The sequence below is a fragment of the Thermobia domestica genome, chromosome 9, assembly GCF_964235325.1.
Source record: "Thermobia domestica chromosome 9, izTheDome1.hap1.1, whole genome shotgun sequence".
Taxonomy (NCBI): domain Eukaryota; kingdom Metazoa; phylum Arthropoda; class Insecta; order Zygentoma; family Lepismatidae; genus Thermobia; species Thermobia domestica.
Window position 1 is genome coordinate 177,994,339 of NC_137462.1, and position 24,201 is coordinate 178,018,539.

Genomic DNA, 24,201 nt, shown 5'->3' on the forward strand with positions numbered 1-24,201 from the left:
AAAAAAGTTCTCTTCAATTTTCTGCTATCGGACATAGTTTCAGATCTACAAGGTGCCGAAAGCGTGGGAAAATGACTTTCGGACGCCAATAGTTCGGAAACTATCCAACATAAAGAGGGCGGGTAAAAAATTCACTGAAGAAGTCATACCTGCTCTATTAAATTTTGCATGTTTCACAATCCTACCGTGCACGCGCAAGGGATTCCCCAAAGGAACGTAGGGAGTCCCGGATAATCTGCCAAATGAAACTTGGTTAAATGGATATGAATTGATAGGCTTTCTACCAGGTAACAATAATTCGTTTGTCTTAAGTCGTTATCTGGAACGAATACAAAATGGCGGACACCTTTATGCCCGTTGTGTGTGGTTGCATAATCACCAGGAACGGATGCTGGCCAACAGTGACGTTCTGAGTATTAATTGTAGCGAATTTGTACTCAAATGCTCTAGAAAGACATCTGGAGTGTCAGTAGAGCATAAGAGATGAAGCAGGGTGATTCACATGTGTGGAAACACTTAACGAAAAATGCCAAGAAATGCACTCATACTCAATAAACGTGAGTTCAAAGCGTCGGAAATGTAAGGATTAGCGTCAAGAACATGAAAACCATTGCCAATTCACCAATAATATCCCCTCAAACCAATGCAATATGATCTGCACGGTTGCGTACCAATAAGGATACAACAACTGAGGCCAAGTTCAAATTGTGCAATGGACTCACAAAGAAACTAGGTAAACTAAAGGAATGTCACTAGTGGGATCGCATGATCGATATTGAATTGTGGCCAATGTGTGTGTTGATATCAACATGTAGCTAATGGACAAATGTCAACATGTCGCACTACTGCTGGGACACCATCTCACGTGCGAAAACTAGGAAAATAACGTTGTACATTCTGCTATTACATCTGGTGCACCTTTTGGTAGAACGTAACTAGAACACGATTGTATCAATGTCCCTCTTTGTTTGGGACATTGTCCCACAGTCGACACACATGGAAAGAAATCTCATAATGCATGGTTCAAATTCTGATAGAGCGTGAAAATAACAAACTTTTATCATGTCCCACGTCTTCTGAGACATATGACGTACTCGAAATATAGGAAAACACCTCCAGAAATTCGTCTTACACACAGTGCACATCCCAAGACAAAGACGAAAATGAACCGATTTGGCACATTTAACACTACAGCTGGAACACCATAGATATGGAAAATAAAACGACATGAGAAATAAAAAGAAACGTCTTAAAGTTCTGATTGTTTACAACTGTGCAGTAGAAGTAACAAAATGAAACACACAAGTATGTCGGGAGGCTGTACAAGAGGGCTTGCCAAAGTGGATACTCTTCAAAGAAATGAATACAGAGAAAGTGAGGCTCCTTCGAACCTCAGGGCTAGAGCGCTCGCTTTTGCTCGCGTGGTGGTCGCAGTTTCCAATCCTACTGGGAGCCCACGGCCTCAGATTCAAGACCCGAGTAGTTATTTTCCTATTTTTCGCACGTGGGACGATGTCCCGGCAGTAGTGCGACATGTTGGCATTTGTCCATTAGCTACATGTTGATATCAACACACACATTGGCCACATTTCAATATCGATCATGCGATCCCACTAGTGAAATTCCTTTAGTTTACCCAGTTTCTTTGTGAGTCCATTGCACAATTTGAACTTGGCCTCATTCTTATTGGTATGCAGCCATGCACATCATATTGCATCGGTTTGAGGGAATATTATTGGTGAATTGGCAATGGTTTTCATGTTCTTGACGCTAATCCTTACATTTCCGACGCTTTGAACTCACGTTTATTGAGTATGAGTGCATTTCTTGGCATTTTTCGTTAAGTGTTTCCACACATGTGAATCACCCTGCTTCATCTCTTATGCTCTACCGGCACTCCAGATGTCTTTCTAGAGCATTTGAGTACAAATTCGCTACAATTAATACTCAGAACGTCACTGTTGGCCAGCATCCGTTCCTGGTGATTATGCAACCACACACAACGGGCATAAAGGTGTCCGCCATTTTGTATTCGTTCCAGATAACGACTTAAGACAAACGAATTATTGTTACCTGGTAGAAAGCCTATCAATTCATATCCATTTAACCAAGTTTCATTTGGCAGATTATCCGGGACTCCCTACGTTCCTTTGGGGAATCCCTTGCGCGTGCACGGTAGGATTGTGAAACATGCAAAATTTAATAGAGCAGGTATGACTTCTTCAGTGAATTTTTTACCCGCCCTCTTTATGTTGGATAGTTTCCGAACTATTGGCGTCCGAAAGTCATTCTCCCACGCTTTCGGCACCTTGTAGATCTGAAACTATGTCCGATAGCAGAAAATTGAAGAGAACTTTTTTTCTTGTCTCAGTGACAGGAGTCACCTCCCAAGAGTTGTAACACTTATTTTGCAACACCCGATATATATATATATATATATATATATATATATATATATATATATATATATATTAGGGTGGTCCAGCATAGAATGGTAAAGAAAAAAAGATCTCTGATTTAAACGCATAGTTGCCAATTTTGATCCATGTGGCCTAAATGTACTGAATGAAAAATTTCATCGCAGTATAAAAAATATTTAGAGGTCGCTCAAAGCCTTCAATTATGCTCCATGCCTGTTATTTGAAATATTGAACGTATTCGCATTTAAGCGGCGATGGACCTTTTCATTGTTTTGTGCAATGCTTTTGAATTTCATTCAAAAACAACATTTTAAGTGCCCAGGATTTCGTAATAGGGGCAGAAGGGGTTCGTGACATGAAATAACCCCGTTACAACAATATTTACACCCCCGTTTCCTCCACACAAAGCTGCTCATAAGAAAGAGTAACCAAACGCTTGCTGTAGCTTTTTATTTTTAACGCTGATTCTTCTTTTTCTCGTTTCTTTTTGTTTAATCCTTCCTTAATTTTTCCATTTTTTGGTTTCGAAGGGGGGTCCATACCCCCTCCCCTTGGCTACGTGCCTGAAATGGCGTTTCTAGTGTAGGCATAAATATAAGACATATAAGTCCACGACTGGAAGAGAAACGGAGTTATATTTATGATTGGTATCGTCTAAAATACGGATAAATTTCACCTAATTAATTATGCACCTCCCACAATTTTGGAGAACCTACTAGAGGTCCAAATATTCCACTGTTTCAATGTTTCCAAAAGTTTCGACCAAACCTTAAGCATTATAATTTTAAGGCGATGGAAGACGAACGCCTTTCTATGCCATATGTACGAACACTGAAAAATGAAGTTATGTTTCTACAAAATTGTCTTGTACATAAGGAAGATAATAACTATGTTCCCACAGATGACTAAAAAGAAATGATAGAGCTTTGCCTGTTGATACTTGGTGAATTTCCAAAGGAGTACCGTTTCAAGTCACCAGGTGCTAACCATATGGCTCGTTGGATGGGAAAGGTAATATGCTGCTTCAAGATATAAATTTTCCGCGAAATATTTACGCTTACAGTCAAAGAGGAAGAAAATCTGCCGGAAGTGTGTTTATTTGCAAGTCTCATATACGTGAAAGCACGGATTCCGTGTCCCAAGACATGTGATGCCCCCGTCAACGACTTATTTCTGTTCAAGCAGATCAAACAATACGCCATAGTAAATAATCTGTGTCTGAATCTGCAATCAACAAGTTTCAAACTCACTTGTGGCATCTTGAAGCAGAGTTAGTTCCACTCTCACTGTTCTCTGAGAAGTTATCTTTCGAGGACAAGCGGAATATTATAAATTGTCTTAAGGCTTGTGAAGAAAATTGGAGTTCAAGAGGTATAAAACTCAAAGACTGCCACGGCTTAGAAACAAAGAATCTTCATGATTTGATTAATTCAGCCTCTCTTTGCGCCTTACGTTCTATTCGAGTTGACATCAATTTCATGTTCCAATGTGATCCCGAGCACTGGAGTAACTCGGACAAATTCCAAAAGGAGAAACGAATCGTCGAGTCACTTAAGGTTGTCAACGATGCTGCTGAACGTTCAGTGGCTCTTATGTCCAATTTCAATGAGTCAATCACAAAGAAAGTGAAATGCAGAGCCTAATTAAGATTGTTGAGGACCACAGAAAGCGTGTTTCAGACGCTCGAAAGAGCACTTTGAAAAATCACCAACTTCGTTAATAACCTTATTTTTTCTGTTTAAAATGAACAGCAACTGCATATTTAGAGGTATCTCACTTATTCTGAAATCAATAAATGGTAATTTTGGTAATACATATTTGCAAGTTTAGTAATAATAATAAATAATTCATTTTGTAGGGCAAAAAGAACAATTTACTTTATAAGGATTGAATTTTTAAACCTCCAATATGTCTCGTATACGACATAATTATATCCATCCTATGGCACAACTTCGTGTCGCTTGACCGACCCCTAAATATTATCCAATTGAGTTGATTTTCTGCAGTGAAATATACTTGTAGGAAAGGAACAATATTAGCAACTATGCGCAATTAATTTCGCAAAAAAATTGTTTGGACCACCCTAATATATATGGGCATTTTAAAAAGAAAAGGAAAAATCCGTAATAAAACATTTTAGTGAGGGCTGATCTGAATCAATTCCCAATTTTCTTAATAGCTGTCGCTGTAATCGATTTTCAATAATTATGTAATTCTCAAATTTTTAATAAAATGAATTTCAAGTATTCTTACAAAGTTGCGCTTAGGTGTTTACATGCATAGTTTGTGTAACATGAAATCGATATTTTCTATACATGCAATGTCTGGATATAAATATCAAATCCAAGTAGTAATAATAACCTTGCATGCTTTGTACACACACAATATACATCACTTCCTTACTCTAATATTGGCCCCTACATAAATGGTAATTTTGTGTTATTTGTATTCCATAACACAAATATTATCACATTTCACAACTCGTAATTAAACACAAATATTATCAAAACATAACATAACCAATTTTTCTTAGGCCACTGAGCATGCCCTGTACCAGAATCAAAATAAGAAGGTAATTCAATCTAAATATTTGTGATAATTAATTCTAAGCACCAGCACACAATTGTTTTAAATAAAATAAAAATATTCATTAAACTGTATTTGTTTCATTGATACTAATTTGCTGTGTGATAATGAGTAATATTCTAGAGAACAAAACTGAGTTGAAGAATTTTGTCGCAAATATGAATTTAAAGTCACTGAACTAAAACCAAAATTACATTTTTGTTTACCTAATAATTTAGTTAAGAAGTAAAATATTGTACAGTGCACCGATATACATTCATTTTACTCTGTGGAAGGAAGAACTAAAACAAAACTAGCTACAAATCATCTTAGCTGCCTTTGCTATGGTTTCAAAATTTCAACTTCTGCCAGTAAACCTGTCAAAACGGTTACATTTAGTTCTAACTTAATTTTGAAGAATTCTCTAAGCCAAAATAAGGGTTCAGTTTATGATAATGCACAAGATTTATTAACCAACAATCAGATTAAATAAGTAAAATCACTGATGAAATAAGAAGTGAAGGTATTTAAGGTATTTTTCCAAATTGTTTTATTTAATAGATTTTCTTCAACAAATTCAGTTCAATACTTCTTTTTGAGAATTATTAATTATACTTCAGTTGCCAAACATACCTTACCTGTGATGAAATAAGCAAAACTGTTAAACATATTCCAGAATGGATTTTAAACAACTAGCTTCCATTTGAAATCACCATCAACTAACTAATCTCAACCCCAGGCGTTCCTCAAATTAGGGGTTAACATGCCTGTTTCCATGGCAACGTTTACATTACAGCATATGGAAATGTAAACATATATGAGACTATAAACATAATCTTCCTATTTTTAATAATCATCGAATTTTCTGGGTGAATGATTTTGAAAATATTTATCCTAATTAAAGAAATCGAATATTTAGAATACGAAAATACTAGAATGATATAAATTCACGTAATTCAGAAGAATTTTTCCTAAATATAAGTATTTCAATGAGCAACAAAACTGATCATTAGTATCATTATCTCCATATATAAGCTAATCAAATCAAAACATGACTAATTGAAATAAACGGAGAATTGGAAAGACTGAATAATTATTATTGTCACACGAAATTTACATCAAATTATTACCATATTATAAAACATTAACACTTTAGAAAAAATGAGCTTACTACATTATGTAACAAAAATCCTGCTTTGAATGCAGACCAAATTACCTCTGACGAAGATTAGAAATTTTGTCATTATTCGCCTTATTCAAAATTACGTGGTTTACAAACTGTAGACTGCAGTCAAGTTCAGCCGTTTGCATGCCACAAGATAAATAATTGCACACTGTTCAGATCTAGCAACAATTTCACGTATATTTGTTATAATAGGGCTTGTTCCTTATTATGAAGGTTATATTTATTTTCGTTTTAACTTAAAAAAAGAAGAAAGGAAATATTATTTCTTGCTATCAGTTTCGTGAGTGAAGTGTTCATTGGGATAATAATAGCTGGCAGAACTATTTAGAACTTTTTACAATTCAACAAGATTCCGTAAATGGAGGTAATATATTCTGCAATGTGAATTCATCGATACAAACTGTTTTCCTATCCGACCGATCAAAAAGCCAGAGGACTCGTAACATTATTTCGGCTGTTTGGTGAAGTTTGAGCAGTGCCATCATTATTGGCACTTTTTCTTCGAAAGAAAAAGATGACAACATTGTGATCAACGGAGAGCGCTACAAAGGCATGCTGATTTTTGTATTGAATGTGTATTCCTATTGTAAGTTTTTATAACCGCTGGGCTGTTCTACAATTCTTTCTGCTAATAACTATAGATTTTATTCAAAGCTAAAACAGTTTTTTAGAACATTTCCTCATTTGGTGAGAAACTAAAAAATCAAGTAACAATGAACAATTTTATTTTATTTATTTATTTTTTCGTATAAAATAAAACACCATTTACTTTTTTGAGACTCTAAATGTTACTCACGACTGTTCGTCGGCAGTCTTTTCGAAAAAGGTTTTTTTGTCTCACATTATTAAAGCAACTCCTTGTTATGAAATTCACATGAATAGAATGCTTTATCTCGTTTCCACACATTGATGTGCAAAATGTTTTAGTCAGTGAATTCAACATTACTAAGTAACATTTTATTCTAGATTATTTTACATATATTTAACATACGAACGCTTACTGACGTCTTTATCAGAGTGAGCTGGACACATTATTTCCTACTCCGCGAGAACATAATAGAGACTGTAATTCTAATATCAAAAGCTGTAGGTGCACTTTAAAAACATTGTGCCAGAATCATATATATTAACCGAAACCAATTTCCTATATGTAAAACAGACATACCACTCTTTACTTAATAAGAGCACTGTACCAAAACCACTGGTAAGATTGTAATTTTCACAGGCTTTGGAACAGGTAAGACTTTTTCAAGCTCTTAAAAAACAATCTAACTTGTTTCTTAGTGCGCGTCTTCTTCATCCGTGGCAACCATGTATTTGCTGCCCGTTTATGAAGGGTGGGCCATGTACCATTTTTAAAAATTAAATACAGTATATATAAATTAAATATGATCTACATGTTGTGTTCAGAGTAATAGCTCATTCATATGCCAGAACATGTGAAAGAAATCCAGTATCCTATCTTCGCGGTACGACATGAGTTGATTTAGGCTTGAACAAGGTTGGGAAATATTGAAAATTTATCTCAAAGTGTTGCTGAAACATACGATATAAATCGATTTATGTTTGAACAACGTTGGGAAATACTGAAAATTTATCTCAAAGTAAGTACTGTGTTACCGAAACAATACGAAGTTTGAAAAAGGTTCGGCCGAAATAATGCACCAATGCTTTACACAAGTTTGTGTAGAAAGTTGGTGAGATTGGCATGCTAAGTGATAACACATGGTATTTTCGTGAGCGTTCAGTGAACCTAGTTCAGAATATTGCTGATGTTGCCAAGAGTGTGCACCTCAATCCGAAAACCTTGACTCATCACAGATCGCAGCAATAAAGTTAGCCACACTAGCCTGAGGTGAATTCTGCGTAAAAATCTTGGATTATTCGCTTACAAGGTCCAGCTTACTCAGAAACTTAAACAGATCATAAACTTCGTCACCGCCTCTCTGTTTGCGTTTTCGACCAGCATGAAATTGCTCACAAAACCATGTTTTCAGATAAGACGCACTTAAATCCCGACTGCTACGTCAAGTAGCAAAACTGGCGTGTTCAGGCCTAGGAAAACAACACGTCATCGTCGAGAACCAATGCATCCTCAGCGTGCGGCTGTTTGGTATAGTTTGTAGAGTGACAACATGATTGGCCCCTTTTTCTTTAGGCACAAACAATATTGATCGAGCTATTTGTGAAACAGCGCCACAAATCATCGAACATCTACTGTAAAATTGGGTTGACAGGATAGGCTACCGCCATGCGGGCCGAGGCATCCATCTGAATTAAATTATCTTCAGTACCTAATCGGAGATCATACTCTGCAACAAAGCAATAAACGCTTAACCGTACTGAACGATGTTTCTTAGCTATCACCTTTAAAAAGAAACTAGCCGATGGTCCACACACGTTAGTAATAAAACATTACAAGACACTATTAATAATGTGTGTTTCTCTACCTCTGTACATCAAGGGCACCGCTTACGGAAACAAAATATATTTGTACCATGCATAGCATATTAATTTTCTCCCAAGGATCCAAAAACAGATCTTTTACACTGGATTACTCTATGGTCTCAGACTGAACAAGAGACCCTCGCACCAGCGGTGAGAGCTCTACTCCTAAGCCACCGTGTTCCCGATCAAAAAATGGGTTATCAATTTTTCACGACCAGTATGAACTGAAAAAAAAGACGGTGGAGGCAATTAAGACATCGGAAAATTGAAGAACAGTTTGAAAGAAAAGGCCGATATTACGTAAGGCAAGCAGTAGAAAAGTCGACTGTGAAAGATATTCATCGACAGTTACGCCTCACTGTCCACGAAGTCCAGATTTTATATCCAACTACGGGAAACATTTGTAATCATTTTGTTAGAGAGCTGCGCTGAGATAACGATGAAACCAACCACCTACAATGACGAAGCGTATCTATTCGCAAGTGTAAGCAGTAGGGCAAGCTCTTGCCTTTATCTTCTAAAGCTGACTCGTGAAGTTACAGTGAAACCTGTCTATGTTGGCCACCATCTGTTCCATTGAAAAATGGCCAACTTACAGGAAATAAGTGTGATTGGTGTATTTTTAGAATAGGATTTCTAATATTACTTGATTGTAAAATTTTAATAAGCAAGAACACGACAGCTACTTTTAAATGATCTATATAGAGTAATAACAACAATATACAAAACTAGAAAAAATTAGTACAGTATGTTTAATCTGAAAACTAGCCTAGTACACTGAATTATTCGGATTGAAAACACAACAACAAAACAACCATAAAATAGAAACATAAATATACAGTTTACTGAAATTGATATTGTAGCTCACTGAGCTATACAGATTGAAAACAAGAAAAGCAAAATTATAAATTGAACAATTTATATGTAGTTTATATGACTTGTTTTCAATTGTTACTTTTCTGTTGCTTTGTTTTTATTTTGGATAAATTCCAATGTGCTTCAATTCTGTTGTACAGATGAAACCTATCATCTACAAACTCATTCTAGACATATTTCTTCTATTCTTTTTGCCTTGTTAATGAGCTACAAAGTGTTTCCCTCGGAGCAAAAGATGCTTTGAGAAAATCTTAGGGGGGTTCATAACTTAAAACCAACCTCCACTACTTTTCGACAAGGCGTCATGTACCAATAGTTGACAATTGAAATGGTTAGCTTTAACCTTGAGAATTTCAAAGAATTACTAAAGCTTTTCACTGATGAAAGGATCCGATATAGCTAATGGCTTTACTAAAAGAGACAAGGAAACAAATATATACGTATAACCATTTCCTGAATTCCTATATGTGCTTTTTCTTATTCACATCTTCCTTCATCACCCCTTTATCAGTGTTCTGGTCATTGGCCTCTTAACGAATGTTCTATGGGAAAATGCAGGTTCAAGACGAACCAGGCCAAGCTAAGAAGGTGGCCAAGTTGACAGGTTTTACTGTACATTAATTTAGCTAAATCAATGTACCCTTTCTCCGTCAGGGCAGTGATATAGTTTGAAGGAACACACACTTTTCTATTAGAGTGTTAAAAACGATCTTTGGATATTTAATGGTAACGATCTACAGTGAACAAGGTATATTTGTTACTTTTTAAGAAGGCAGACTTGTTCTATTTCGTTTAATAACAATGTAATGCTTGAAAATTAACTACGACGACTACATAATACATTTTATTTCTCTACAGCATAATGCATTTAAAAGGTATCTGAGATAATCTGTAAGAAGTAAATATTTAAATAATATTGCGTCATATAGGTTATATAAATACATCTATGAAATTAACATTCTGACTGAAATATATCAATAATAATTTCATGTAACAACTACTCTTGTTCAAATGAAAAAAGAAAATAAAGTTATGTATATTTAGTAATGTTCAGATCATACCGAATATCTTTAAGTTATTTGCCTCAATGTCGAACACTTTTATGAACGAGTTCATATCGTAGTCGCCCGGAATGTATGATTAACATCTAAACATCTATTTCTCATACAATATCACGAATGGAACCCAACACTTGTCCTTTCTCCGCAATTTTGTCCCCGAGTCAGTAAAACATACGTGAAAGCCTCTGAGGATGCATAAATTTGATCCACGCATCACTAAATATTAATATACTGCCATAACTTCCCTGTACACACAACTCAGGAATGTATCTGCGGGGTTCTGAAGCCAGTCACTGGAGAAAAGTGTCATTCATTAGAGAAAACTTATATCGCTGCTCATTTGCCTTGCTGAACTTCAATCTTCTATAATGACATAGTAAAACAGCAGGAGTAAGTTCCTGGCACGATTTCTTGTTATGAAAAAATGCGGCTGTAGATTAGCTGCGGCAACAGTAACATCTTGGGTCATCTCTGAAATTCACCTTTGAAATTTTCACGGCAAAATTCTGACTTTTATTGAAGTATAGATATTTCCGTTTTCGGGTCTCTGCAAATTTGCATGTCACACTCCGTTTAACACTACCTCCTAAACTACCACAAGCAGACTTTTCAGACGTGTGGCGAGAAATGTCTTTAATGACTCAATGTCGAAATCCTTTTTGTAGTGGACAGCACTTCAATCGATAATATGTTCAATTTTGTTAACATTAAAATGGCCTTTTTACTCTTCTCTGCACTCAAACAAATCACGTTTTATGTAATCGGATAAAAAAACAAACATTTTATTTTTTCAAATAAATCACCACTGAAGAACAGTACTTAAAATTAATTGCAGGTAGAAGTACAAGGGCATTTCGATGTACATAGCATATACTGAACATGTTTTTAGTTGCCCGGCTGTTCCGCAATTCTAACAAGAAGAAGTAACACTTTGGTAAGTGAACTTCGGGGCCATTTTTTGCGAGGTGGTAGTGCACATTTAAAGAAGTAATATTACAAACTGGGAGAGCGCAATGGGCAAAAATGACGAGAAAAAACGTCTTAAAGTTTTCTACTCGACGCATATATCGTACGACGCGCAAGGGTATCAAGTGACGGCGTGGCAGAGTGAAAAGAATCAGCGACTCAAGTGCAAAGGGTCCCAGGTTCGATTCAAATTTTTTTCTTGTTTTTTGCTTCAACCAATAAAGTAGGCATTTGTAACTATAAGTAGAATATTAATTCACCATATGTTTATAATGAATAAAACGATATAAATTTTCAATCACTTGTAAATTCTTTTGATGTTCCATGTTAACTAGGAACAAAATTTAATTTCTTCCGTAAATATTATTGTTACTGCAGTCGTTGTGTAAAAAATGTTCTTGAAGCTTCGTGTCTACATCTGTTGACAGTGTGAGAATTACAAGGGGAATCTGCTTTGGTTATAGTAACGTCCAGTATTAGCAAAGGGAATTTCCCCCCTACACTCCTTTGTAAATCGCACACTGTCAACAGATGTAGACACGAAGCGTCAAGAACATTTATTACACAATGACTGTCGTCCAGGGCGCCGACCATTGGGGCTCGTCACCCCAAGCTCATGTGAGCCCCATGTATTTTTATGAATATGTATTTTCATATGTATTTTTTTATTGTTACATGTATTGTTGTATGTATTTTTTTATGAATGGGCCCCCCAAATTTACAGAGAAATCGGCGCCGTTGACTGTTGTAACCATAATACAACTCGTGATATCAGTATATTTACGGAATAGATTAAATTTTCTTGCTAGTTAACATGGAACACTGAAAGATTTTACAAGTGATTTTAAAATTTCTATTGTTTTAGTCATTATAAACATATGGTGAATTAATATTTTATTTATAGTTACAAATGGTTATTTTATTAGTTGAAGCAAAAAACAAAAACGAGGATTGACTCAAACGGGAATCGAACCCGGGACCCTTTGTAGATGAGGTTACTCCCTCTGCCACATCGTCACTTGATAAGTGTGCGCGTCGAACAGTATATATGGCAAGTAGAAAACTTTTGAAAACGGACTTTTCTCCCTTATTTTTGGGCATTGTGCTCTCCAAGTTTGTAATATTAACTCTTTAAATACGCACTACCTCCTCGCAAAAAATGACCCCGAAGTTTACTTACCAAAGTCTGCCTTCTCCTTGTAAGTCGTAGCTGACAAAACTTTCAAATCTCAATCTTGAAACCGGGATATTTTTCCTTGGAAGATGTATAAAGTTCAAGATTGCACTGTGACAAGTGTTTCTATTTATAGACTATTTTGCTATACTAGCTCTGTCTTTTGTATCAGACTTGAGTCTACTGTATTTATCATCTTTTGTAAAACACCTTGACCCTTTCTGCACTACGTTGATTCAGGGTGTCAAGAAAACATGGGATCACAATCCGCAACATAATACCAAAACCTGTAGTGACTGAATTTTACTACCACCTCCTGCTTCAATACTGATTTCCGCATAGAAAAAATCGGTATGGTATATGGAGAAGTTTTTGCAATTCATTTAGGTATCAAAGAGCATGTTCCATCTACTCCCTCAACTCTCTATTGAATTCGGAAGTAGTTAAAGTAAGTCATTTCAGTTTTCAAGATTTATCACCATACAACAAAAATGGTATAGATAGTGTCAAGTCTTTTTTTTTTTTTTTTTTTTTGCAATCGACTAAGCTTAGCAAGAGTAGTTCTATCTCCTCCCTTAACCATCAATTCAATTAGAAATTGAGTCAAATTAAAGATTCCGGTTTCAACCTTTATTGCCTTACAACAACAACAACAACAAAAGTATGGCACAGCGAGTAGATTTTTGATATCCGAAAATCAAGTTCCGAAAAATCTTTGATCTTATTAATCTATTGCAATCAGCAGTTATAGATGTCCAAGTGTGAGTGTTGAATTCCCATAGTTTCGAAAATGAAATGAAATCTTTCAGTTTAACAACCCGCGATTATGCCATTTCGGCTAAGGGAGACGATGATTAAGGCAAGGGATGGTGATGGAAGAATTGGTAGAATGACGGAGTAACCCGAGAAAACGGAGACGATGTTGTCCACCACAATATTACTTGACCGGGGATCAAACCAGGGACCTCACACCTTAAAGGCTAAATTGGTTGAAGTTTTACAACTGTAGCAGTTACCAAAATGTCTGTTACACATGAGCGAGATGGTTATTTACATCTGGCTTCTTCTCAATAGACACACATAGAGTTTGTTCTTCATTCTGTCAACTATACGCTAGATACACTCTTGATAGTGTTTCCTGGTTAAATTTATCCCAACTTTGAAATACGGAGAAAAGGAGTGAGGAAAATGTGCTACGTTCCACGAATGAGTATGTTTCTATAAATTTGGTGATTTTGTTTAAATTTGTGTAATCAGTCTATATTGTTCACAATTTAAATAACTACAGTCATGTCCAAAATGACTGTCGCATATCTATAACTGTCTTCTTGTAGAAATATACAGATGGTGATGGAAACACCTGTAGTTGGCAACACGTCAGATGTATGGTTTGGCAGTGGTGTCGTGGCGCCCGCAGCGCCGGACCGCTGGTGGTGGTGTGTTAGGTCAGTCTCCATACTACGTCAGGCGCAGTGGAACAGCAGTGTCCAGTGGCTGCAGAAGACGGAAGTAGTGTAAAATGGGAGACCTCTCAGATTTTCAAAGAGGGCAAATTGTTGGTGCGCGGTTATGTGGAGTGAGTGTGACGGCAGTGGCTACTGTGTTAGGTGTGTCGCGTGGGACAGTGTCGAAGGTGATGACGGCCTACACAACACACGGGAAAACCACATCGGGGAAGTGGAACAGTGGGCGGAAGAAAATCATGAGTGACAGGTCACGGCAGGTATTAAAGCGCATTGCCACTGCGGAGCAAGTGATGGAGGAACTCAATCAGCACCTCCCCCACCCTGTTTCGACAATCCAGTCCGCCGCGAATTACATGACATGAACTTACGGGGTCGTGTTGCACGCGCCAAATCGCTCATCAGCGACCATAACGCTTTCGCACGCCGCAAATGCTGCCGCGGCCATGCAACTTGGACCGTTGAGGACTGGAAACGTGTAATATGGTCGGATGAGTCATCCTTCACCCTATTCCCAACCACGGACCGTGTTTATGTGTGGAGAACGCCCAAAGCAGCTTATGATCTGCAGTGTCTCCGCCCAACTGTGAAACATGGCGGCGGCTCGGTGATGCTGTAGGCCGCCATATCATGGTTTTTATTGGGTCCTGTGGTCACACTTAGCGGACGAATCACTGCCAACGATTATGTCGCAATTTTAGGAGACCACTTGCATCCTATGGTCCGGATGTTGTTCCCGGACAATGACGCCATCTTCCAGGATGATAATGCACCCATTCACACAGCTGGCGTTGTTGCAGCGTGGTTTGAGGAATATCGGGATGAAGTTCAACACCTCCCCTGGCCCGCCCAATCCCCAGATCTCAACATAAATGAACATCTGTGATCAGTCTTGGAAACACGACTCCGGCGACGATTTCCACCTTCATCCTCTCTCACAGAACTGGCCGATGCCCTGCACGAGGAATGGTGTAAAATTCCACTTGCTACCATTCACGACCTCTATGCTTCCATCCCACGTCGCATCAAGGCTGTTCTAAAGGCGAAAGGTGGCCCGACACCATATTAATCTGGTAAGTTGCAATTTCGTTCAGGTGTTTCCATTTTTCTGATCACCATCTGTAACTTGATGATTTTGCAGGGTACTTTTAATACTGATACTATATGCATAATCGGAAAATGTATATTTGTTGTAAATTTCATAGGAAAAGAATTACAAATACGAAAATTAGAATGAGTAAAACAAAATGTTGCTAAATGGACAAGAAAGTTTTATTTCCGATTTATTGCTCTTATTTACTGCTCTTTTGACATGAAATTTGTCACATACACGTCTTTGCCGATTATACACATACTAACATTATAAGAAATACCGGGTGAATTCGTTATCAAATTATATTCCTACAACATATTTACAGACATGCGACAATTATTTTGGACATGAATGTACATAAATAAAATAAAATTTATAAATAAAAAAAAAAAAAAAACTAAAATTTATGTTCATGTACACTAACTAACTCTATGGCCTATGAAACCCGAAGGTTCAATGCCGCGTTCACAAAAGCTCTCCACTGACTTCTATCCTTAGCCAATTGGATCCAGTTCATGTACACTATTGTACAATAACTTGCCCACACGACTATATAAAATTGATTTTTCAGTGCATGTTTGCTTAAGATTAACCTAACTTTTGTTTAAAAACGTAAGGTAAAGAAAAAATGTGTTAGGATATTCATAACAGACCCCATTAACGAATAGCAGGGAAACACTCGAAATATTGGTTTGAAATTAACACACTGAGTTGGAGAAAAAAAATACAAGTTAAGCTTTTATTGATAGTAAAATATGTTTACTGCATACAGTATCTACATTTAGATAAAATTTACACGTAAACAAAAGGTTTTCTTTATTTTAAGTCAAATACAAGATAACAGACCGCAAAGAATTTAAAATTTATGGACAATATCATCCATGGTTTACTGTCACAATTGGAACACAAATCAAACTTAATACTGTCATTTGCAAATGTTCACTCCTTAGATCTTCTATAGTTATAACTGACAACCTGCAGAAAAAATACTTTCAGCTTTTCATTTTCAGTGTTGGGTGTGATCAGCATATCGTCCAAAAAAAATTAATCACTCTATAAAACTTACTTAATATCAGGTAACATCACCTGCGGCATCAATAACTGCCTAATTCTGTTCAGAAGTGACTATTAAGTGTTGCAAATATGTCACCTCAATATGAATCCACTCGCTCATCAGAACAGATTCCAACAAAATAGGGAACACCTACTCTTCTCCAATTTCTCCAAACAGCCTCTAAAATTTTCAATGCGCTCACTTTTTCGAACTTTGTCGAGAATATTAGGTGCGACAGGGTGCTAGAATGTTCCTCAGACCATATATAAACGCTTTGAACATGAAAGATGGAAATGTCCACTGCATTTTCGTCATGAAGATCTTCGAAATCTGTAACACTTAGTCACTGAGATCGTATAAAGTAAATGACACACTGTTTCACGTTCACATTCACCAGTACGAGTCGGCTTAAATCATGATACAGAAAACATGCTTAGAATACAGTCAAAAACACGACTCGTCGGTCCAGATCATATTTCCACTGAGCTAAATTCCGCTTTATGCTCGGAAGTAAGAAATGGCCTCTTTGTTAGTACTCAACTTCAAATGTTCATTGCATGGATTGAAATTGGTTCGGATTAGCCTGCAATCACGACTCCAGCAAATTCCTGTCGAGTTCGAAAACTACTTTCCTTGATCAGGCGTCAAACTCATCGGCAAACTCTGTAGTATAATATTTTGCGACAACAGTTCTTACACAGTTTTACGTTTACATGCATGCATGCGTTTACACCATACACCATATCTTGTAGATACATTGGGCAGTCTGCCTTGATACATCAACAAATTGAAATAATAATAATAATAATAATAATAATAATAATAATAATAATAATAATAATAATTCACTGCATGTCTATGGGACGCCCAAAATAATCGTCCATTTGCCATATTTTTGTTAGATCCATCTTGATGAGTCTAAATAATCGACTAACACATTCATTCTAGTAGGTAACTGCAACTGTCATGTCATTTAGTCACGTGTTACAGAGAAAAGCCATCTATAGAGGGGTAACTAATTTTTTTGTCTTGTGCTTAAGATGTAAACCCATTACAAGATCATCAGAGTTTTGAGACATAATTGGAGAGTTTCGAACCATGAAATAGTTTGTTCGAATCAAAAGGCCAGTTAGTTGACAAAAAACATTATAAATTTTCTCCAAATGTTATCCTGACAAAAACTGTCACTTTGGAGAGAGAGGGTAACTTAGCTTCTGAATATATGGCATTTCTAAATCTAAGAAAACACTGGTTATTGGCTGTTTGTTAGATAAAGCTCCCACTCACACCCAATACACGAATTCACTGTTATTTCACGGTAGGAAAGTTTATAAAAGTAATTTTTGGAAATAATTCCGAAGCACGGTTCTATTTTTAATTTCCTAAATGTTCAAAATTTGATAATGAAATTCACGGCTTATTCACGGCTGGGTGGGCACTCTGTTAGATTTCCGGAATTAGCTTCTTCAGAGCGCCACTGGCAACTGTTGTAGAATTTGAAGTATTGTATTATTGTAAATTCATCATTATCACAGAAGTTGACAGTGCATCTTAAAACCAGGTATCAATACAAGATTCTAAACAAAATGATTGTTCCATATACTGGATCTCTCTTATTGGCAACGCAGTAACCTCACCTTCCTTTGCTGACTGCATAAATGACTGACTCTCATGCAAATTTATGCATGAAAGTTACGAAAAGAAATGTAATTCAACAAAAACGTTAACTTAAAGGAAAATTACATATTTTCAGGAGTTCTTTCTAAACATCACAAAGTTGCTGATGGTTAGTTGGTTCATATTCAAGGTGAATTGCTTCATTTTAACGTTGGTAACAGCACTGACCGGCAACTTCTTATAATCAGCTAATGCGGATATGTATTAAACTTTACCCAGTGGTGCCTAAGGAGCCTGGAGTTCCTTGAATATTAGTGTTTCTGGAATTGCTGTAGCAGAAAGCGGTTTCTAGTACCAGCTAGAATACGTAGTATTCATAGGAAGGTCCTTACCTGATCAGAGTTCAATAAGAATACATGTTCATATTTTTTAGTTCAGTATTGGCGCGTAAGTGTCAATATTCACTTCAGTTTCTCTGCAAGAAATTTCTACAGTTCCTTTTCAACCGTGCTACAGGACCAACTTTTTATTTGACGAACTTCCAGATAATTTATTTTCGGATCAATAATGATCAATATATGCAATGGAAAAGAAAGCGGAACAAGTTCCATAGGGCCCATATTTTGAAATATTATTCTGGTTTCTTTTAGAGCCTTGTCAACTCCTGTCATCATCTTTTCCCGCCTTTCCCTGCCTACTCTGAGTTAGTAGACTGGTCTTCCGTTTTATTTTGATTAAGATTAGCACTTCTGCATTAAAACTTATTCCAGGATGCTGCTGGAAATAACTTTTCTTCTAGTTTTCGTCTTTCTTTAGCTTTTGGCATTCATGGAAAATTTAGTTTCCAGGGATAGAATGACGTGGTCCTGAAGAATACGGAAACGCCGAATGTAGTTTAGGGAGAAAACACCACACTTACGAAGTTTTCAAATATTTGAAAATTATCAAATTGAAATAAATTAAATAATAACAATTCACTTAAAGATTTATTAATCACAATTTTATATATATATATATATATATATATAAATTGTTTGATTAGTTATAGATTATTAGTTTTATCCACAACAGCCCAAACAGCAGTTTTCTATAAAACAAATTAAAATAAATAAATAAATTAGTCGAACTTCAGTCTTTCTACACTACGATATAGGAACTGAAAAATAAGTAATCAATGTGCTTGATTTGTCCTCGGGTTATTCTTTGGTGTTCTGGAGACTACACTGTCAAGCTTATACAGTCTTGATTTCCATTGTAGTGTAACTTATTAAGTCAGAAAATTTCTCTTAAGTGCTTATCAGAGTTTCTGGGAGACCATTCTTGAGAGACACAGTGTACTTTCTGGCTACACTGAAAACTGCTTCAGTTAGTTTTATCGTCTTAGATTGTTCCAAACTCTTTTAACTGTTTTGAAAAGTTTGAGACTTTTCAGATGGTTGCAGATTGTTCTGGAAAGCTTCAAACTGTTTCGGATGATTTTAGAACGGTTAATAGGGATGAAATTAAGTTAAATGTGACCACTATTTAGAACCGCTAACATGATCTGGTGTTTTATTTAGCTGCTGTTCTATTGCAATATTTAACAGTGAGTGCGCCTATGCATAATAATATAATATATTCCGATTCCTCGGTTCATGGTAGCAATTCATAAATAAATATAGAATTAACTAAATGTTATCTTCCTCTCTCAATACACGCGGTTTCTTTTCCATATGCAACAGAGTGTAAACATGCACAGTATTAAATGGTACGTATCTTTCTTTTCGACCTAACTCCACATCAGAATTACAAACTGATATTCTATAAAGATAGAAGACTACATACTTGGATTTGCTTCAACAAATACAATTCTAGGGAACTTGTTGCCACAAATGTATTTTCACAATTCAAAGTAACACTGACACAAAAATACAATTTTGTTATTATTATTTTATTTTTTGTGGTCTAGAATACATTTGCTTTATCTTGGTACACTTCCCGCCAATGCACCTGGTTGGCCTTTTTAAGTATTTTCTGCTAGCATTCACGTGAACGTTTTAATCCAATAGACGTCTTAATGGTTTTGTCTTATAGGTGACGTTAGTTGTTACATGCGAACAAGTGTGTTACAGTGATTTGTGAATGGTGTGGCGCTTGGCTGTGTTACTAGTGTTGTGCTGGAACTGTTTATTACTGCAAAATGGAAGTTATATTTTATTATATACTCGTGCATGTTCTTCTAGTCCTAGCTACTATATTAGGTGGAACACTGAAACAAGGCAAACCGTTGCATGGTGATGCGCGTGAAACAATTGTTAGTATATATAACTTCTTTAAGGAGGAGTTTGTAGCTGGTCGAAATAAGCCATTTTTATCGGTAAGTCGTGTCATCAGAAAGGTTAAAGCTTAAATGTTTCGAAAAGGACAGTGCATAGGGTTGTCACGGAGAAAAACAAGAGTGAAGAACGTAATTCGCCATTGACAATTCCGGGGAAACGGCGAATGAATCGGAAAGAACTAAAATTTATTGTAGATGATTTTGATAAAAGTGTCATTAGACGAACGCTTTCCAACATGTATATCGAAGTAGCTATTCCAAGTATGGCAGAAATTTAAGAACGTGTTAAGCCTCTAATTGAGTTCTCTTTTTCGCTATGGGGCTTCAAGTAGGTAATGAAATACATGGGATTTGTATACAAGAAAAACGATTCTGGAAGAAAACTGTTATTGGAGAGACGGGATGCTATCGTTAATAGGAATGAGTTTCTAAGAACTAAAAAACGCATAGGAACAAGTGGCCGAACTATTGTTTACCTGGATGAAACTTGGATTAATGCGCAGCATACAGAAATAAAGTCCATGCAACTTGGACCCTTGAGGACTGGAAACGTGTGATATGGTCGGATGAGTCATCCTTCACCCTATTCCCAACCACGGGCCGTGTTTATGTGTGGAGAACGCCCAAAGAAGCTTATGATCTGCAGTATCTCCGCCCAACTGTGAAACATGGCGGCGGCTCGGTGATGCTGTGGGCTGCCATATCATGGTTTTCATTGGGTCCTGTGGTCACACTTAGCGGACGAATCACTGCCAACGATTATGTCGCAATTTTAGGAGACCACTTGCATCCTATGGTCCGGATGTTGTTCCCGGACAATGACGCCATCTTCCAGGATGATAATGCACCCATTCACACAGCTGGCGTTGTTGCAGCGTGGTTTGAGGAATATCGGGATGAAGTTCAACACCTCCCCTGGCCCGCCTAATTCCCACATCTCAACATAATTGAACATCTGTGGCCCGTCTTGGAAACACGACTCCGGCGACGATTTCCACCTCCATCCTCTCTCACAGAACTGGCCGATGCCCTGCACAAGGAATGGTGTAAAATTCCACTTGCTACCATTTACGACCTCTATGCCTCCATCCCACGTCGCATCAAGGCTGTTTTGAAGGCGAAAGGTGGCCCGACACCATATTAATCTGGTAAGTTGCAATTTCGTTCAGGTGTTTCCATTTTTCTGATCACCATCTGTACATTTAGATTCGGTTGTTGGTACAATAAATTGATTCTATGATTCGCGGAATGTGAATGTGACAATGAAATGATGGCATCCCAAAATATTTTGTTCCAATTTCATACTACAAATCGGACTTGAGAATTCAACGTTCTGTACTAACTCTCAACATAATCGTGGCATGGCAACAACTTGTTGCAGACAGATCCATCTTTTAGGCGGGAAGTGTGCCAAGAAAAACAAACATACTCTAGTATGTATGAAGTAGTACGAAACAAAAGAAGTTTCTCAGTATCGGTTATTACTACGAAAGTCTGTTATCTCTGGACTCCTAAATTTCCTAAGATAAACTTCTCACCAATAAGCGATATTACAAAATTACAATTCGTTTTATATTATTTTGCACGTGTTCGTCCCTCATGAAGACAACACATTAACATTTATCATCTCGATTTCAGGCTTTTTTAAAAAAAAAAAAAAAAAAAAAAAAAGTGTGTCAGGAATTGCGGAAACAATTAGCATTTCTTTTTTCACAACTGGACAAAATATCAGTACTGGCACCTGTCTACTTGTGTATCTATATTATGTGGAATGAATGTGCTGGTTGCTGACATATCGATAATTTCTAATTGAACAATTCGAAAGTCTAACAGGGAGTGTAAAGTGCTCTTCTGCCCAGGCTGATGGTTGCTCACTAACAACTTAAGCTATTCTAAAATCTACGCCCTAACATTGACAAATTCAATTTAATTACAATGCATTTACTGAATATTTCATTAGGCAAATTTGCAAAACGAAAAAATGGATATAGTAATCACGAATATAATGGAAGCTCTGAATGGTTTATACTCTGTTTTGGCTATGGCTCACCTCTTTTCTGGACCGCAGGGCGCAATCTTCTAAAGTTTCTGCTGCCTCGTACTTTCCTTGGCGCCGATACAATGCTCCAAGGTTCTTCAATGTCGTGGTGACGGTTGGAGAGTCTACTTTGGCTGCTTTATGCCATCCACCGTACTCTCCATACGGAACATTGTCCTTATTCTTATGTTTGTTTTCTTCTCGCTCCTCTGCCACTTGCCAAATAGGTTTGTTGTCCCCTGTGAAGTACAGCCCTCTCACTACACCATCTTCCAACTAAAATATTACTACCAAGAACACAGCTAATTCAACTGCTGAACAGTTGCCACCTTATCGAATACAAGCTACTCTCATACCTCTATATAACACAATGAAATAATTCCACCAATTTTAATATCTAAAGTATATTTTTTGTGATTTAATTATAAAAAAATGAATATGCAAGTCTATGCAGTCTTGCTCAAGAAACTGACATTATTATTAATCGGCAAATCGAACAGCTAATTTATATCAATAATCTATACGCTGGTGGAATACAAAATTTTAAATAACCCTATGTATCTACTTTCTTAAAAGCATACTACAAATCTACAGATTTAAAATGTTAACACTACTCTAAATCTATTAATGTTATTTACAAAATGGAGACCTGTCACTGATCTTCACCTGCACTACATGTATTTTCAACCATCACCCAATTTTGTATTTTGTTACATAGTTTTGTGGAAATAATTACTCACTTAGCTTGTTAACTTGAAAGGGAAGGTTAGTACCAGTATGGACACATCATTATACACGTACTAAATAGTCTTCAACAATTCTAGTATTAAATACTGAATTAACAAGGTCAAAGGAGTGCTATTTAAAACTGAGTTAAGACGTTTTAGTATTGTCAAATCATATATAATCATGTTAAATACGTTACCAAGTACACACTGCTATTTTGAATCAAATATGTACATTTCTTCAATTAAATGTGTTATGTACTTTCCTGAGGATGAGTTCTGTAAGATTTCATTTCATTGCTAATTACTACAACGAAATCTATTTTTTTTCCTATGCATGTGACTTGTATCATGTTGATCTTCTACAGTAAATTACAAGGCATTTAAGGTATCAAGTGCAATTCCCAATATGCCGTTAATAGTTCGATCTATTACTATTTTATATATAAATATTGTTCCGTACAAGTCATGCTTAACTTAAGAATCAACGAGCACACCCATGCAACATTAGCACGCTGCAATACTATCTCATATTTTATATCTGTACTAGATAAAATTATTTGAACTTGTACTTTATAGTTTTTCGCTAAGAAATTTGTATCTAATCAACCGCACCTGGTTCAGTAAATCTATTACTTCGGTTTGACTTGTCTTATCGCTTACAGAACACAGAATTCTTCCTCAATTTTTTTAGAACTGATTAATGAATTAATATATGTAGAGTAGGATTGTCTATCATTTGTCCAATATTATATATCATATTAGATACTGATGTATAATCCTACTCCATAGCAAAATAATGGAAAATATATACAAAAATAATTAATATCGAAAAAGCTAACAGCTAGAGAAATGACTGGCTAAAGAGCAGGGACAGATCCAGCCCTCCCAGGAGAGGAAACTTTCTTATTTTATATATATAAATAAAACCCATTCCAAAGTTTGGAGCTCTTAAAAGTAGTTCTAAGTAGCAGTATTACAACTCCCCCGCCCAGAAGTCCGTTCTGGATCCGCCCCTGCTAAAGAGTATTAGCAGAAGCACGAATGTGCATAAAATGAATCCCTTCTTACGACACAGAATTATAAGCGAAAATTTTACAGGGTAAGAACACGAGGAAAACTCGAGAAGCGCTATGGAATGTACGGAGAATGGGAACTTCTCTCCAGAAAAATCATGCACATGGTATTAATCAATAAT

At 36.5% G+C, this 24,201-nt stretch overlaps 1 protein-coding gene across 9 annotated transcripts in view; it reads right to left on the reverse strand.

Moving 5' to 3' along the window:
• Positions 1-24,201, reverse strand: part of Klc (kinesin light chain) — a 244,533-nt gene that overhangs the window by 37,670 nt on the left and 182,662 nt on the right. For all 9 annotated transcript variants that reach the window (XM_081725512.1, XM_081725519.1, XM_081725511.1 and 6 more), the window contains one exon: positions 22,291-22,517. In XM_081725512.1, coding sequence (XP_081581638.1) covers positions 22,291-22,517 — 227 coding nt within the window. The remainder of the gene's footprint in view (positions 1-22,290; positions 22,518-24,201) is intronic.